Raw genomic sequence first — 17,177 nt, 5'->3', positions numbered from 1 at the left:
TCGCTCGGTGCTCTCGCACAGCACGCGCGCCACTAGATTTCCTCAGACTAAGTGGCGATAAATCCTGTCTCTCACAACCCTTCGAACGAATTCGCATGTGGAAATATTCATGTCAGCAGCTACTAGACCAGAATGCCACATTACCCTTCATCCTTTGTATTAGTGTCATGACGCTAACCTAATGGCATCGCCTAAACCCCGGGTCACGTTCTAGTCGTTCCTCTTAATGTGGCGCATCTGTGATTTGTCATGTGTTACCAAAAATGTTTTTTCACAGCTCAAGGCACATATTCAAGAAAAAACAACCAATAGTAATAAAAATAAATAAATATGCTCCTTGACATGATGCAATAGAAACAGCACAAATAGGCCTACTTTATAGGCTACCTCATTTCTTCACATGAGACATTTACTCGGTAAACATAATGACAGTGCAGAATAACTCACTGGAAGCATGGATTTTTTTTTATCTCAGACTGGCAGTTAGCAAATCTGCCTCAGTTCGTAAATGCGATGTGGTGTAAAATATTAATGTGGGTGGCTGGTGTGTCATCCCGTTAGCGGGGAGGAGAGGGTCTGAAGCCTCTCGTGTCTGGGTTTTTAGCCTCACTCTGAGTCTGACCCTCGCGAACTGGTCACAGTAGCCTGCATGGCCCGTCCTGGGAGTTCCCATGCAGGCCAGATTGATTGCAGGGGACTAGGACAATGGGTTAATAATTGACTTGCAGTGATTTGAATAATTTATGCGTCAGTATTTTCGGCCCTGTTTTGCCCTCTTTTTCAGCATTGTGTGCCAAACGGGTCTGATCTCAAAGCAGCATTGGGCTGACTCGCAGTGAGCTACTCCGGCCCAAGCAGCTACTCTGCCCTGCCCCTGTCCCCGTGTATATTTTTAAATGCACAGGTCAGGTGCCACGCAGGGAGCCACTGAAGCGGACACACCTGCCTGGCGAGGGAAACTGACTTCAAATGAGAACCTCCACTAAGTGAGCTATGAGCTCTCCAGCACCCACGGCTGCGCTAAAAGCCTCCTTGCAGGCCGCTTTCATGCCGTGGACCATATTGTGGCCCCTCCAGCGCACGCCCTGAAGTTATCGCCCTCCGCAAGGCGACAAAATCCGATTCCGATGGGCTGATTGAATAATTCATCTCCTCTCTTGGATCCAGAGAGTGGCACAGCGAAGAGCGCACCGTCTGCAAAATCGCAGCCTGAGCACTTCTGCTGTCCTCCGGCGTCGCTCACCGGGGACGGCCCGAAAGACAACTAAGCTCCTTCCCTCTGTAAAGTGAGGAGTGCGCGCATTGCGAGTCGTTCAGGCAGCAGAGGCAGGGACAAGAACAGCTGAGGATAATTTATAAACTCACGCATCAGGCGTCCCCAGCCTGCTGTTGTTTCAACACATCAACGGCAAGACTCGGGCCCCCCTTTACAGAATTATAATTGAAGGAGCTATTACAAACTCTAGTTGCATAAAGGGACACTGGGATGCCCATGTGTGTGTTCGTTTAAAATTGTATTTCGGCACAACAATTGTGTCAAGTTAATGGAATTATGTAATGGTAATATGAGTCTTCAGAGAATGTCGCACACTTGCAAGGTCACAGAATCAACTATTATTTTTTCATAAGTAGCCTACATAAAGAGCTGCGTTAGTGTCAGCGCAAATGGCTCACATGTCTAAAAGCGAGCTCATGATGGGCTCTGAATTGAGACTTCCCCTGCGAACTTTGTAGCAACCAGGACATGGAGGTCGATATTCCATAATTAATCAGTGCCATCTAGTGGGAGAAATCGGAATAGCATTAAGGTATAGCATATTATTGAGCATAAAATTGAAATGAACATGTTTATTTTGTAGTCCTTTTTTACATTGACCAAAACGTGATCTTAGTTCTAAATAGATAGATAGATAGATAGATAGATAGATAGATAGATAGATAGATATTAGGAATGTACAGTATATGGTGAAAATATGTTGTGTATTGTGTTATCATAAAGGTAGAATCCAGTGAGTTGATATTTAAGCCATACTGCCAACGTACTGGAATTGTTTGTGGCCATTATGTTCCCCATTTACAGATCCTGGATGGTATACTGACATCAGACTATTATAGCTCAAACAAATAATGCACTGCTAGAAGACCATAAGGAGTAATTATCTGAATGTGACAAAATGCATTGTAGGCCCAATAAATTAGAATGTGGACTGTACCTGTAATGCCCCAGGAGACCCTTTAAGAGTCAGCAGGACCCCACCAAACCCCCCACCCCACCCCACCCCACCCCACCCCACCCCGCACACACACACCCAGTCCCACTTCCATCTAATATCAAGACCTCCACCAACAACTCTCCAACACACACACACACACACACACACACACACACACAACACATACACACATACACACATACACACACACCCCACCATCCCCCCTGAACTTCCCCATGCACTCAATCCCAGCCTCCATCCAACCACAGGCTCAGACCCCATGGCTCATGACCTTGGGAGCCCGGGGACACTTCTGTGTGTTCATGCAAATAGAGATTCTTTCATCAGACCACTATGATCTGGATAAAGCTTTCCAATGACTTACAATAAAGTCACCTTAGGGAACACATGAACGTGCCCACAAACACACACATAGACCTGATACAGATATGAGATATCTCCACAGCCCAACAGCTCCGATCCACGCATCAGGACTGATCTCTCCCATAATCCCTTACAAATCCTAAACCTTACATATAGATTTAACCTTTCCCCCAAAAAATAGTCCAGCCCTTCTCCCGTGTGAGTAGGAGCACCAGCGTCCGCCTGCCTGGTCATCATTCGGCTGAGTCCATCTATAATCTGGAGCCGTTATTGACTGTCCCGGGGTCATGACCCCAGCTGTAGTGCGCGTGCTGAGGTCATGACCCCAGCTGTAGTGCGCGTGCTGAGGTCATGACCCCAGCTGTAGTGCGCGTGCTGAGGGAGAGGTAGGGACAGAGACGGAGTGTGATGGAGCTTGTGTGTCGAGGAAGAGGAAGAGGCGGAGACGGAGTGTGATGGAGCTTGTGTGTCGAGGGAGAGGAAGAGGCGGAGACGGAGTGTGATGGAGCGGAGGGCAACCTCTGGTCAACACCGGCGTGTCCCCACGGGGGAGAGGACAACTAAGTTCCCTAGATATTAAAAACACAGTTGGAGGTCTGCTCTCATTTAAGCCCACGTCACGGTAGATGCGTGTGTGTGTGTGTGTGTGTGTGTGTTGGTCAGGGTTGATCAGGGCTGCATGTTGTGTGACAGCTGCAACCTTGCTTTCATCATTCCACCCCTACCCCCTCCACCCACCTCTGAATCTCTCTCTCTCTCTCTCTCTCTCGGTCTCAATTTCTCTCTCTCCATTTCTCTCTCTCTCTCTCTCTCTCCATTTCTCTCTCTCTCTCTCTCTCTCTCTCTCTCCATTTATCTTCCTCTCTCTCTCCAGCAGTCTTTTAATCTCCACACATACATTTAGCTTAACCTCTCCACCAGGTGTGTGCCTGAAGTAAATATAGTATAACGTCATATGATTCTGAATAAGATAGATGAGTCAGTTGTGAACTGCTGTGTTAAAACAGGAGCTGGTTGACCATGAGAACCAAACGCAGCGCCATCAAAGCAAGTTTAAAGAACTCGATGACAGCTGCTGAGAGACTTGGGAAACTGTTGGGGGAAAACGACATGCGGGTTTTCTAAGCAGATCTGAATGAAGGACAGGAATTAGATTGGAAAAAAATGAAATGAAATGAAATGCGGGTTTTGTGAATAGATGGCATTCAACTCAGACTTACACAGGACTAAAGGCATTTATCTGGACGCCCTGTTCAGTGTCCCCATCAATATGCAGCCAGATGTGAAACACATGAGACCTCGTCATCAGGCCTTTCAGTCCACACAGACAGGGGATGAGCAGAAAAAACAAGGTCGAGTTTATTTACACAGCATATTTCATACACATAAGTCTCGTCTCAAACCGCCTTCTTGCACACATCAAATTCTTAGTTCAAGTATATAGTGCAGATATTGGGACAATACAAACCATCAAAAAGTGGGCACAACGCAAGTAAGCACTCAGTGTACACTAGCAATGTACGTATACTGACGGAAGTATGCAGCTTATATAGTCAATGTGCTATAGCAAAAACACAAAAGACAAGATCAAATGTGTAGAAGTGGTGATTAATGAGTGGTGATTTTGTAGTGATTGGCAAGTTGTGATTAGTGTGTGAACGATGAGGGGTGAATCTCTGGTGAGTTGTGATTGGTGTGTGATTGATGAGTACTATAGTTCTGGTAAGTTGTGATTGGTGTGTGATTGATGAGTGGTGAGTCACTTGAAAGTAATTTGTCAGTAATTGACAGAGATGGAAAGCTCCACCAATTCAGAGAGCAAAGGTCTTTTGTGCTGTCTCTACCTCTGCACTTAACACAGGTGATTTCACTAATCAGCTGGTCTACCTGACTGAAGAGTTGTGCTAACTGCAATCAGCTGATTCACTAAATGGATGGAACAAATATGTGGTAGGACTTCATTCTAAAACTAATACTTTCCACGTCTGGTAACTGGTCAGTGATTGAGGGGTAGGCTACTGGTGATTTATGAAGGGTGACGTAGTTACTGGTGATTGGTAAATGATTTATGAGGGGTGTTGTAATCATAGATATTAGACACCGCATTGGGCTCCAGAATGTACGTAAATAGCGCCGCCATCTTGGTGGGGGCAACAATCACTGGAGGCCAATGGAGGAGCATGTGACTCTGACTGGACATCAGACAGATGTTTGTGATTGCCGGCAAATGTTGTCCATATAGACAATAAAGGTGCTGCCCCCACCAATATGGCAGCCGTGTTTATGATGCCACCTAATAGAACTCGACAGTTAATGCGCTATCTAGCATTGCTGAGTGTGTGTGTGTGTGTGTGTGTGTGTGTGTGTGTGTGTGTGTGTGTGTGTGTGTGTGTGTGTGTGTGGGGGGTCTCTTCTGTATTGAATAGATGTTGTAAGTTGAATAGCCCTCCAGCAGAAAAGAACCTTCTTAGGCCTACTGTGTGTATGTATAGTTGTATAAAGTTGAATAGCATGTGCGAGAGAAAGAGAGAGAGAGAGTGTGTGTGTGTGTGGTATGTGTGGTGTGTGTGTGTGTGTGTGTGTGTGTGTATGTAATGGCTTGTTTAGCTGATCAAACCTCCAGGTGTAACACTGACCATCTTCAATTTTTTCATTCCATACCCACACCTGTTGCCATGACAGCAACAAAAGGATGCGCTCAATGTATCAGGGAAGATCTTTGTTGGAAATTTGCATAGTGTCTCCAGCAGTGTCTCTTACATTGGTTTGTATTTACTGTAGGAGAGAGTATTCTGAGAGTGTGTTCTGATTATGACGTGTGCAGGTCTGCGTTCAGGAGTGTGTGTGTGTCCTGATAGATAGATGGATCCCAGAATGGAAATTACAGTGTTCCAGCAGCCATTTGAGCATAAAAATACAAGACACACGCACGCACGCACACACACACACACACACACACACACACACACAGCACATATACAGCTCTAGAAAAAATTAAGAGACCACAGCACATTTTTCTGTGGTTGCTGAGTGACAGTCGAATGAGTTGACGGTTATATTCAAATTTGCAGTGGTCTCTTAATTTTGAATATTACTGTCAACTCATTTGAATGTGTGTGAGTCTTGCGTTTTTATGTTCAAATGGCTGCTGGAACACTGCACAATCTCCATTCTGGGATCCATCTATCACACACACACACACACACACATACAACTAGGCATAGTATAGCACAATATGTGTGCAGACTTTAATTATTATTGTCAATTCAAAAATGACATTGCCTGGTGATTAAATTGGATAAAAAAAACTCTAGGAAAACAAAAATGTAGCTCTCCCATTGTGCCATTAAAAGTATATGTAAAAAAAAAAACATTGGTTGGTAAAATTAAAAGCATATTCTTCTCTGTCTGCACATTAAAAAGTTCTTGCAGTTACTAAGTCGGAGAAGTCTGTTACTAAAGACACTTCAGTTTTTATTGTTTTATTGTTTTAGCAATAAATCATGAAGGGGGTGGGACATGCCCATTATATGTAACAGTTTGTGCAGCATCTTTCTCTTCCGCATTAGCTCCAGGGCAGTCCAGAGCAGTCCTCAGCACGGAGCTAGCCTACCTAATCAGCTTGATTATGATGTGTGCAGGTTTGTGTTTAGGAGTGTGTGTGTGTGTGCGTCTTGATAATGATGTGTGCAATTGTGTAATTAGGAGAGAGTATGTGTGTGTCCTGATCATGATGTGTGCAAGTTTGTGTTAGGACCTACACAGACAGACACAGAACTGAACAGATGATATGACCAGATGATGATAGACAGGACAGGACAGGACCCCTAAGCCCTCTGGTGGTAGTCACAGGAACTGCATGCATATGTCGTTCATGTCTGTACAGAACAGATAACTAAATAGTTAAATAAGTAAGAAAGTAAGTAAATAAATTAGTAACCTCCCAGTATGAGCTCAGCGGACTGAGGGGCTGTATATTCATTTCTTTTGTTATGTTTTTTTTGCCTATGCCATGCAGCATCACAGAAAATTGCAATTATCCACATGTTAATTGTCTATTTTCTTTTTAGGAATATAAAATGGGGCTGCACCCCTGTCTTTTGCAATAGCCTACATGTTTACACCACTAGATGGCAGTGTGTCCTCTTGGAAAGCACCAGTGGACTGTGATGGCACTCAAATGTCACTCAGCATCATGCTCATCTGAGCTACAGTATCAATAAAACATATGGTGTTATTACATAAAGCATGAGTAAAACACTGCGCGATGTTAAATGAGCGTGATGCTGGATCAAACAGCCACACCAACTGTCCTCAGCAGCCCTTGGCTCAGGTGGCTCTGAGAGGAGAGCCACTCCAGAAGGATACAGCCCTCATCCGGCCTGGAGCTGGCCCGGGGCTGGCTCTGATCTGATCCAGTTCTGGATTATAATAATAATAATAATAATAATAATAATAATAATAAGCTTTATTTGTATAGCACCTTTCATACACAGAATGCAGCTCAAAGTGCTTTACATTTGAAGCATGTAACACAATAATAGTCAGTCAGTCATTATCAATCACTTTTCTTCATTGCTGGGGCCGTTTATGATCTACTCAGCAACATATAAAAAATATAGAAAATAACATGTCATAAGACTGGCAGCCTTAACCCTTTACCCCCCACAAGCACGCCATATGGCAACTGTGGCAAGGAAAAACTCCCATATTCCAGGAAGAAACCTTGAGCAGAACCTGACAGGTATGTTTTCAGATCTTTTTTAAAAATATTTACTGAACTCGCCTGCTTGATGTACAGAGGCAGGGTGTTCCATAGTTTGGGGGCATAATGGATAAAAGCAGCTTCTCCACTTTGTTTGTGGAGCACTTTGGGTATGATTAAAAGATTAGAATTTGATGATCTAAGTATCCTTTGTGGTTGATAAGATATTAAAAGCTCAGAGATATATGAAGGTGCTAAGCCATTCAGAGCTTTGTAAGTAATTAACATAACCTTAAAATCAATTCTATAGGAAATAGGGAGCCAGTGCAGTTCAGCCAACACAGGGGTGATGTGTTCTCTCTTCTTGGTCTTAGTTAAAAGTCTAGCCGCAGAGTTCTGTATGAGTGCCAATTTCTTTAGATGTTTTTTGGGAAGACCAGTGAAAAGTACATTGCAGTTGTCTAACCTGCTAGTGATAAAGGCGTGAATTCGTTTTTCTGCATCTTGTTGAGTTAAAAAGGGCTGCACTTTGGCAATGTTTCTCAAGTGGAAATAGGCTGTCTGAGTAACTTTACTGATATGGGGCTTAAAACTTAACTCTGCATCTAAGATGACACCGAGGCTTGTTACTTTTGGTTTGACCTGGTGCACCAAGTTCCCCAGATTACTAAGAATATCTCGCTTTAGTTTTGGTCCAACCAAAAGTACCTCTGTTTTGTCATCATTTAGTTTCAAAAATGTTTTGCTCATCCACTGATTAATGGAGGTTAGGCATGCAGTGAGGGAGCAAAGACCATCTGGGTTTGTTGGCTCCACAGAAATATACAATTGGGTATCATCTGCGTAGCTGTGGAAGTTTACATTATGCTGACTTATGACGTTTCCCAACGGAAGCATATATAGGGAAAATAGCAGGGGACCAAGGCAGCTCCCCTGGGCCACACCAAAAGGCAAGTCATGTTTTTCAGATACATGATCTCCTAGACTGATATAAAAATCTCTGCCAGTAATGTAGTTTTGAAACCAGTTTAGAGCATTCTCAGAGAGACCCACCCACTTCGCAAGGCGGTGAATTAGGATGCTATGATCAATGGTGTCAAATGCCGCACTCAAATCCAGAAGAATCAGGATTGAGACTTTGTTTGAGTCAGTAGCCAGTCTGAGATCATTGACTATTTTTACTAGAGCCGTTTCTGTGCTGTGATTTGATCTAAAACCTGATTGGAATTTTTCAAGGATACTGTTTTCGTTGAGGAAGGTATTTAATTGATTACAAACAACTTTTTTTCAAGCTACTTTGAGGAACCTTTTTTAAGTAAAGGTTTCACAACAGCGGTTTTAAAAGCAGTTGGAAATATACCTGTTTCTAATGAGGTATTTATTACCTTGATAATAAAGGGAGCTAAGCTATCATTTACTTTTTTGAGAAAATCTAGTAGAGATTGGATCGAAAACACATGTTGAGGAGCCGGTTTGAGTTATAATTTTACCAAGCTCAGATTGAGTAATAGTGCTAAAGAACCTTAATTTTGGGGGTGTCATGAGCTCTCTCTCTGCCTGGTAACACACACTGATTGAAGTCTGATGACCTCCACCTGTTCATGCTCTGCTCTGCTCTGCCTCACCCTCGTTACCTACCAGCTGCACTGCATTCACCACTCATCATGCCCTGTGTATAAAGCCTTGCTTTTCAGTCCACACTTGTCAGATCGTCTGCAACCAGCACCAGTTACCTGCCTGTTTTGGAAAACGCATCTGACTCTTTGCCTGTGATCCGGACCCGCTCGACTACTTCTGTGTTCTCCAGCCCAGGACTTCCCGGATCATCCAGCTCCTGCCATCGCTGTTCGGCTACTGGGGGAACACACACACGCAGACTCTTGGAACTCCCGTACCCCCCCGGAACCCCTGAAACCCCCATAACCCCCAACCCTTAAATAAACTTTTGAACGTGACGCTTTTGTGGTCCTCGTCCTGTTTGGTGTCTGACAGGGGGGCTGTTTTTGGGTGTACTATCAAACATATTACTTGTGTTACCAATAGCCTCCCTTATAGAAATTACTTTGTTTTTGAAGAAGTCTGCAAATTCTTCGCATCTTAGAGAGGATGCCTGACTGAGTGTATCAAAAGGTGTTTGATGCAGTAGCCTATCAATGGAAGAGAACAACACCCTAGAGTTTCCACTGTTTTCAGCAATTACCTTAGAGAAGTGGTTCCTTCTCTCATTACGAATAGCTCTATTATAATTTGCTATTTTTTCTTTTAGAATTGCACGGTGATACTGTAACTTAGTTTTTCTCCATGTTCTCTCAGCTTTTCTACATGATCTTTTTAGATCATGGATATTTTCGTTCATCCAAGGTGTCAGTTTGCTACAGGGCCTTTTTTTAGTCTTTAAGGGTGCCACTCTGTCAAGCAGCCTTAATTCAACGCATTGAGAGCCTCTACCATTTGATCAATGGGATGATGTAAAATATCTAAATTTATGGAGTCTATAAGAGCTATGAATTGCTGTTCTGCTCTAATGTCCAAGAGTCGCGATTTGAGTGCAATTTCGGGATGAATTTTTGGAGTATGTAGTACTATATTAAAAGATACACAATAATGATCAGACATATTTATATCATTTACTGATAAGTCTGTGACATCTATCCCTCTAGAAATGACTAGATCGAGGGTGTTGCCAAGGTTGTGGGTGGGTCCTGTAACATGCCGCTTTAGCTCTAAACTGTCCAACACATTAAGGAAATTACTGGCTTTAGCATCAGTTGTCTTATTGGCATGAATATTAAAGTCGCCATTTACAATTATCCGATCATAGCTAGTGATGATGATTTACATAAGTTCAGAAAACTGGTCGAGAAAGCCAGTCCATAGTTTTAGAGGGCTGTATAAGGTTAATAGAAGTACAGCTGGGTCAGCCTTCAGAGTGAGGGCAATATACTCAAAGGAAGCGAGGCCAAAGTTGACTCTAGTGCGTATATATTTGTTTGAGAGAATGGAGACAATTCCACCACCTCATTTGCCTTGTCTAATTGAGTGGAAGAAATTATAATTTGGGGACAAGTTTCAACAAGAAGTCAGCCAGGTTTCAACAAGAAACAGAAAATCCAAATTTTTTTCACTAATAAAATCATTGATTGCAAAGGTTTTGGTAGTAAGTGCACCTACATTTAGTAAACCCATGTTAGCTGAAAATGCCTCTGGCTTTTGAGGAATATACTGAGGTATGGAAAGAATATTTGTTAGGTTTCTAGTTTTAAATTTGTCTTTTCTTTTTACTATACGTTGGGTAGAAATCAACGTTGGAATAGAACTATAAGCATAAGTCATGCTATTGCATGAAGCAGCTTGATCTATGGTAGTAGTATTGTATGTTACCCTGCAGAAAACATTCTCAGACCCATCCACATGTATAATGCTATTCGAATCAATACCTGGGGGGCGTGAATATTTTCTACAGAATGTCAATGCCTCAGTGTGGACGCTATGTTGTCAGAGAGTAGCCGGCTCCATGTTGGTTTGGGTGGAGACCATCACGCTTCAGCATACTGGGCCTCTCCCAGAACAAGCCCCAGCAGTCTGGACCATCTCTCAGCACCTTTTCTGTAGGTAGGGAAAAACACAGAAAAACAAAGCGTTTTTCTGTGCCCATCAGGGTGGTGATGAGAGTTTTGTAGTTTTCCTGCAGTGCCACTGACTGCTTATCTCTGATGTCGTTTGTGCCCACGTGTACGATGATGTTATTGACCTTGGTGTGGCAGGCCAGGATGCTTAGGAGTTTCTGCTGGATGTCAAGGACCTTGTCACCAGGGAAGCAGTGGACCTTGGAGGGACCGCTACATGATGGGGGAATGCAGAGGTCTCTAACCATGGAACTGCCGATGACCAGGATGGAGGTTGATGAGGTCGGGGGAGGAGGGGGTCGGGGGCCGACTTTGAGGAGGGACCAGGATGGTTGTCTCAGGGCAGGAGGGGCTCCCTCATCCTCGGTCAGAATGGTGAAGCTTTTTCCAGTCGTATAGGTTGGGCTGGGCCTGAGTGCTGTCCGGACCCGCCTGCCGTGCTTGTGATGCTTGCTTCACGCCATGGCTCAGGCTGGTGTGGAGTGGAGCTGGCCAGCAGAGCAGGCTTGGTTCTCAGCAGAGGCGAGGGGGGAGAGGCAACAGGGACAGAAGTTGCATTAGTGCATGGCATGGTTAAAGTATTGGAGGACAGAGTGAAATCAGGGCATCTGCCATTAGTGTGTGTAAGAGAGGTACTTACGGAGAGAATGGTGTCGAGGAACTGTTCATCCTACTCAATCTGATGGATTGTTCTGATCTGCCTCTAATCTGGTGCTGATCTGGTGAATTAGGATCAGATCCCTGTCTGGGGCAACTGTATTGTCTCACACAGGCAGACAGGCAGGCAGTGTGTTTATTGATGTGAGTGCACAGGTGTGTGTGTGTGGGGTGGGTGTGTGTATGCGTGTGTGTGTGGGGGGGGGGGTGGGGGGGGGGGGTTGTCTGTGTTATGGTGAAAGTTTATCAGTGTGTGTGTATGTGTGTGTGTGTGTGTGTGTGTGTGTGTATTTGGGCCGTCCATCCCCGCCGTAAAGTCTCAGAGGCGACGCCCCAACGTCTGCCAGCCCTGTCAGTGTGAATGGATGACACCAAAGGGCTCAGGGTGACTGATGGGGTGGGTGCCTTTGTCTCCCGCCAGCGTGTGCCCCTGCACTCACTACATATGCTAGTCTTGGGAGCTGTGTGTGTGTGTGTGTGTGTGTGTGTGTGTATCAAAGCCCTACCCCTGGCCATGCTGACCCAACCTGCCCGTCACACTACCCCCATACACACACCCCTGGGGCTGTAATGGATGCAGTGAGGATCCAGATGGCCTGGTCAGGGATAAGAGGCAGTGGCCTCCGTGTTTGAGGGGTGCAGCGCAGTGAACCCTATCCCTCTACCCCACTAACTGCCACTGAGCACCCCTAAAGTCCTGGGATGTGTGTTTGGTGGGGGGCACTATGCAGGCCTTTGTGTTTCGCTGTTTTATGACACACAGTGAAGAGAAGGAGAAGAAAAGCAGCACTTGTGTCTGCACCCCAACACAAAGGGATCTGGTGAGTAAATCACCGTGGCGGGCTGATCACCGACCCCCTAGGCTCTGGTGGTGTGCGGTGAGTCAGAATGATCTCAGGCTGGCCTTGGATCCGTCAGCGGGAGCCTTTTACAGAGCCGGGACGGAGCTGGAGAACGAGATGGAGAACGGGTGACTCACACAGACTGTAAAAGGCACAGAGTCCACTCCCACATTATCATAATGGCCTACTTCTGCTGTTTCTGCACACACACACACACACACACACACACACATATACATTCTTACTCTTACTCCATTACACACACATCCCATACACGCAAACTCATGCACACACATATGCTCATCCCCTCTCCCTGCATCCACACATACCCACATACCCACTCACTGACACTGTCACTGACATTGTCTACACGCACACACACTTGCTCACACAAAGACACATACACACACTTGCTCACACAAACACACACACATACACACACACACTCTCACAAGCACACATGGGCCAGGAGGGAGCAAGAATCAGGGGCTGATAGATAAGAAACCATATAGAGAGGAAGCTGCTGATCGTATGAGCTGTACAAGGAAATCAAAGTTCGCATTAATATCAAATGCTTCGCATCGCTATCTACCCCACATCCCATCTATATATTTATATGTTGCAGTCTTGGTTATCTCTTCTCTCTCCCTCTCTCTTGCTTTCCGTTCTCTCCTGCCATCCTTCTCTCCCTTGACAATACAGTTTGTCTCGCTCTGTCTGTCTGTCTGTCTGTCTGTCTGTCTATCTATCTGTGTATAAGTGTGTATCCCATGTCCCTGTGATTTGATATGACTGTGTGGCTTAATGTGATTGGAGAGGCCATCGGTCTTGTGACGGGGTCGTTTAGACCGGCTGTGGACAGAGAGACGCTCCCCGGGCCGGCAGCCAAAGGAAGACTCTGCTTTCTGCTTACCTGGCCTCTCCACCGAATTGAATGCAAATGACCAGCAGTTGGCTGTGCATTGCAATGACATTGAATCAATAAATGAATAAATGAATCGGTGAGACCTTGAGGCTGCTGAAGGTGGCAGGCCGCCCCGCGCTTCGGGTCGGCTAGATAGATGAAACCCAGCGCTAGGACTTTTTTTTCCCTCCCCGCTGATTGATCGCAGCGAGTCTTTCCATCGGTTTCATAAGCGGCGGCAGCGCAACACATCTCCCACCGGGGCCGGCTTTATCTGTCCCGAACACGCACAGGGGAGACACCACGAGACAACTTTCACACAAGACAAGATAAGAAAACACAGCCTGCAGGCTACACACACGCGCGCGCCTGGTTATAAATATAGCCGCGAGACTGCAAGGTTACATAGACCATTGTGTAAAATGACTGAAATGTATAATGGGGTATTATCATAAAGTCTGCTACCCCTGGAGGCAGATTAAACATTTAGACTTTAATCCGGGACTACAGCAGTCACACACTTTGATGGGGAGGGGAACGGCGCCTAGACATACACAGCAGCTTCCCAGGGATGCTGTTCTTCTTGCGTACTGATGTACGAGAACGTGAGAACCGAGATGTTTGTGCTTACAGAGAGGGAACGTGGGAACAGAGGTGGTGTGTGTGTGTGTGTGTGTGTGTGCAGACGAACAGGCTCTGAGAGACCATGCGGACCAGAGTTGCACAGTAAAACTTCTTATAAGGTGATGTCTCATGACATTAAGCAAGTCCAGCATTAACTGGCGTCTCAACATCGGATCACCCCCCATCCCCGAGCAGAGGACAACCCTGTGGCATTCTGAGAAACCGACCACCCCAACGCCACCACGCGCGCGCGCGCACACACACACACACATCAGCACACCAGCCCCAGAACTAGAGCCAGGGGTTATAGTCTTATCATATGGATGTCGCCCAATGCAGGCACACCCTTAATCCTGATTGTTCATATGTAGTACAGTACATGTCTTCTTGAATAGATGGTGGTTAGGGGGTTTTATTAATCAGAATATCAATATACAGAATCTCATACAGAAGGCAAAAACAGTCAGTGACATTTGTTCGGTACATATTTTTGTCTGATTTTGCAGACATAGAGGACCCCCGCCTCATGCACAGAGGGAGGCGTTCAGCTAATTCGTTTCCACGTTTCCCATCCCTGTGATTTGTCGTCTCATCTGCTCGGCTGTGCTCCTGGAAACGCTTCGGGGCGAGTCAGCAGTCAGCGCAGTAGCCTACAAGGCGCTCGTGTTTGTTACTAATGCTCTGAGAACAGGCTTTCGATTGAAAGCTCAAAGGTCCAGAGCGCTCTTAACTCTCACGCCTGAAGTCTTTATTCTGGCTCCTCTGACACCTCCGCGAAAGAAAGGCTTCGTTTTAGCGAACAAGCTCTCATTTGGAGAGAGGTTAATTTCTGTTTGTCCCCCTCCGGAGTGGAGTGTCGTTTCCCCTCTCCCAATCTGAAGCCGTGTGTCAGGACACAAAAGAGGAGGCCGGGACTCGATTGTGTGGACAACACTTCAGCAGACACAAAATCAATTGGCCATTAAATGACTGCAGGGAGACCCCCCCCCCCCACACACACACACACACACACACACACAACATACACAGATACAGAGTACAATAACGGTTCATCTTCATCATTGTCATCTTCATCATCATTATTGTTATCATCAGCATCATCTTCTTCACTACCGCCAATATCATCATCGTGTTTGTCATACTCATCATCTCTGCTCTCAGCTTCATCAGGGCCATCCCCATCATCATCATCATCATAATCATAATCATCTTCTCATATCATTTGCAATCTGACTCCTCTTCCTCTGTTCATATCCGCGTATCGTGCGTAGAATAGGTGACTCTGAACTTGCCTCAGTCTTAAAGCCTCTTTAATGTATGCCTAATGCCACCATGGACAGATGCAGTAATAAAATCAGCATATATACGCATCATAAGATGCGCTATTGCCAAGAGGTCAAGACAGGATATGACTGCTCATAGTTATTCCTGGCGAAGCGTTCACGTTATCAGAAGGTGAGCGGGTCATGGGAGCTCACGAGAAGCCTTGCACTGCCTAAAAGGACAGTCTGAACTGTTACAGATAGTTTCTTTCCACAGTCTTGGGAACAATTCGCATTCAGTTCATATAACTTGTCTGATGAGTCCAGTTACACTTGAGTGACAATTTGCAGGAAGAAAACTGTTTATTTTACCAGATTTGTAAACAACAATTAAATGCTGCTTCAGTGCACTGCACAGGAGAAAAAAAATATGCGGGATGATCTCTTTGTATTAAAATCAGATCTATGAATTTCAAACGGTTTACTGATATGTGCTGATAAGTATTTGCTCTTCAAACAAGATACTTGCCAATCAAATGATCACCACCTAGATTTGAAAAACATGTATAAGCATCGGTGACAATGCTGAGATGAAGATAAGACTACGGAGATGGTCTTTTCTCCGTGGCAGGCTGATGACGCAGATTGAAACACGGCCTCTTTAAGACTCCCTTGTGGACGCAGAGCGCCTTGCAGGAGAGGGCAGGGGTGCGCTGTCCAGTGCTGCGTATGGTCGAGAGTTGGAGAGGACTGGTTTCACTCACTCACACACTATAGACTCCAAGAGCTTGGAGACGTCGCTCAGTAGGCTAAGATAGGAATCACCCGAGTCTGATTCCCTCAAACACCACATAACCAGGGAATAAGGATGCGCGGCCACGTTCCTGACATTTGGAGTTGAATTGAAGAGGAAATAACGAATAGATTCGTTCTGCAGTGATTTCACCATGCGGACAAAGTCCTGACAAGAGTTCTTTATGCGGGATGTTGGACATTCAAGTCCCAAACCTGATAACATGAAGGACTGTTCTCCCCGTGAGAATTGTCTTTAAGATGTGCCCAAACTGCAGGGTCTGGAAGTGTTTTTAAGTTCCGCGGGGATATTTGTATCGCTTTAAGAATTCTATCTGAGGACCTTTGAGTTCGTATTGTTTTTTTTTTTTATTTTTTTTTTTATCTCACTCTCGAAATATATTTAGAGTCGCTAAATTTGCGGTGGAGACGAACTCTCGCACCTGCTATTTAGTGCGTTATTTCTCGTATCGGAAAAGTTCTCCCGAAGCCACCGCCATGGATCTCTGGATCGCCGTTATTCTGCTGCTGGTTCTGTCCCTTGTCAGCATCACCTCAGGTAAGACAAACGAGGTCCTGTTGAATCATCTGATTACTGGCAGCCCAGTTCAGTTAGCTTGGTGTAACATGAGTTATAGGCTATGTGTAATATGTTGAATATTGGGAAAGTCGACTGTTTAAATAAGGCTCGCCTATCAGCTTTATCAGTCTATAACGAGTCGTTTAAACAATCGCCGTCTTTTTGCCCTTCAACCCTCATCATTATGACCATACAGGACCCGCATAATGAGACAATATTCAGATTGCTTGACATGGAAACTGATATAAAGCTTTACGTTTGTATAACATAAATTATTGTGTTCAGTTCACTTGTTGAATCTTTTCAGTCAGCATCCAACTAAACAAACATGCTATGATGTAAACAATTTAAAATAGTTAAAGTTGTTTGGCTCCTGTGACACCAGCACTCTTTTGAGTGGAGCTGTTCAGCTGGGTGCCTGCAGCATGCTTCATGTCTCAGGAATTATAATCAGTGAGCACATATGGCCTGTGATTTTCAGCAGTCTCAGTTCATTCAACCCATTGTGTGATATTAATCATGGTTTAAACAGCCATTATGTGGCTTCCCTGAGTGTCTGCCTGTGAGACCATAGAGACCAGCCTGAGT

General features: G+C 45.0%; 1 protein-coding gene across 1 annotated transcript in view; it reads left to right on the top strand.

Annotated features, from left to right (window-relative positions):
* Positions 1-15,915: 15,915 nt before the first annotated feature.
* LOC125309733 (roundabout homolog 3-like) overlaps positions 15,916-17,177 on the top strand; it is a 61,038-nt gene continuing 59,776 nt past the window's right edge. Inside the window, 1 exon segment of the mRNA XM_048266819.1 lies at positions 15,916-16,568. Coding sequence (XP_048122776.1) covers positions 16,508-16,568 — 61 coding nt within the window. The 5' untranslated portion in view covers positions 15,916-16,507.

This window comes from Alosa alosa, chromosome 16 (assembly GCF_017589495.1).
Source record: "Alosa alosa isolate M-15738 ecotype Scorff River chromosome 16, AALO_Geno_1.1, whole genome shotgun sequence".
Taxonomy (NCBI): domain Eukaryota; kingdom Metazoa; phylum Chordata; class Actinopteri; order Clupeiformes; family Clupeidae; genus Alosa; species Alosa alosa.
The sequence above is the reverse complement of the archived record's forward strand: the minus strand, read 5'-3'. Positions and strand labels throughout refer to the sequence as shown.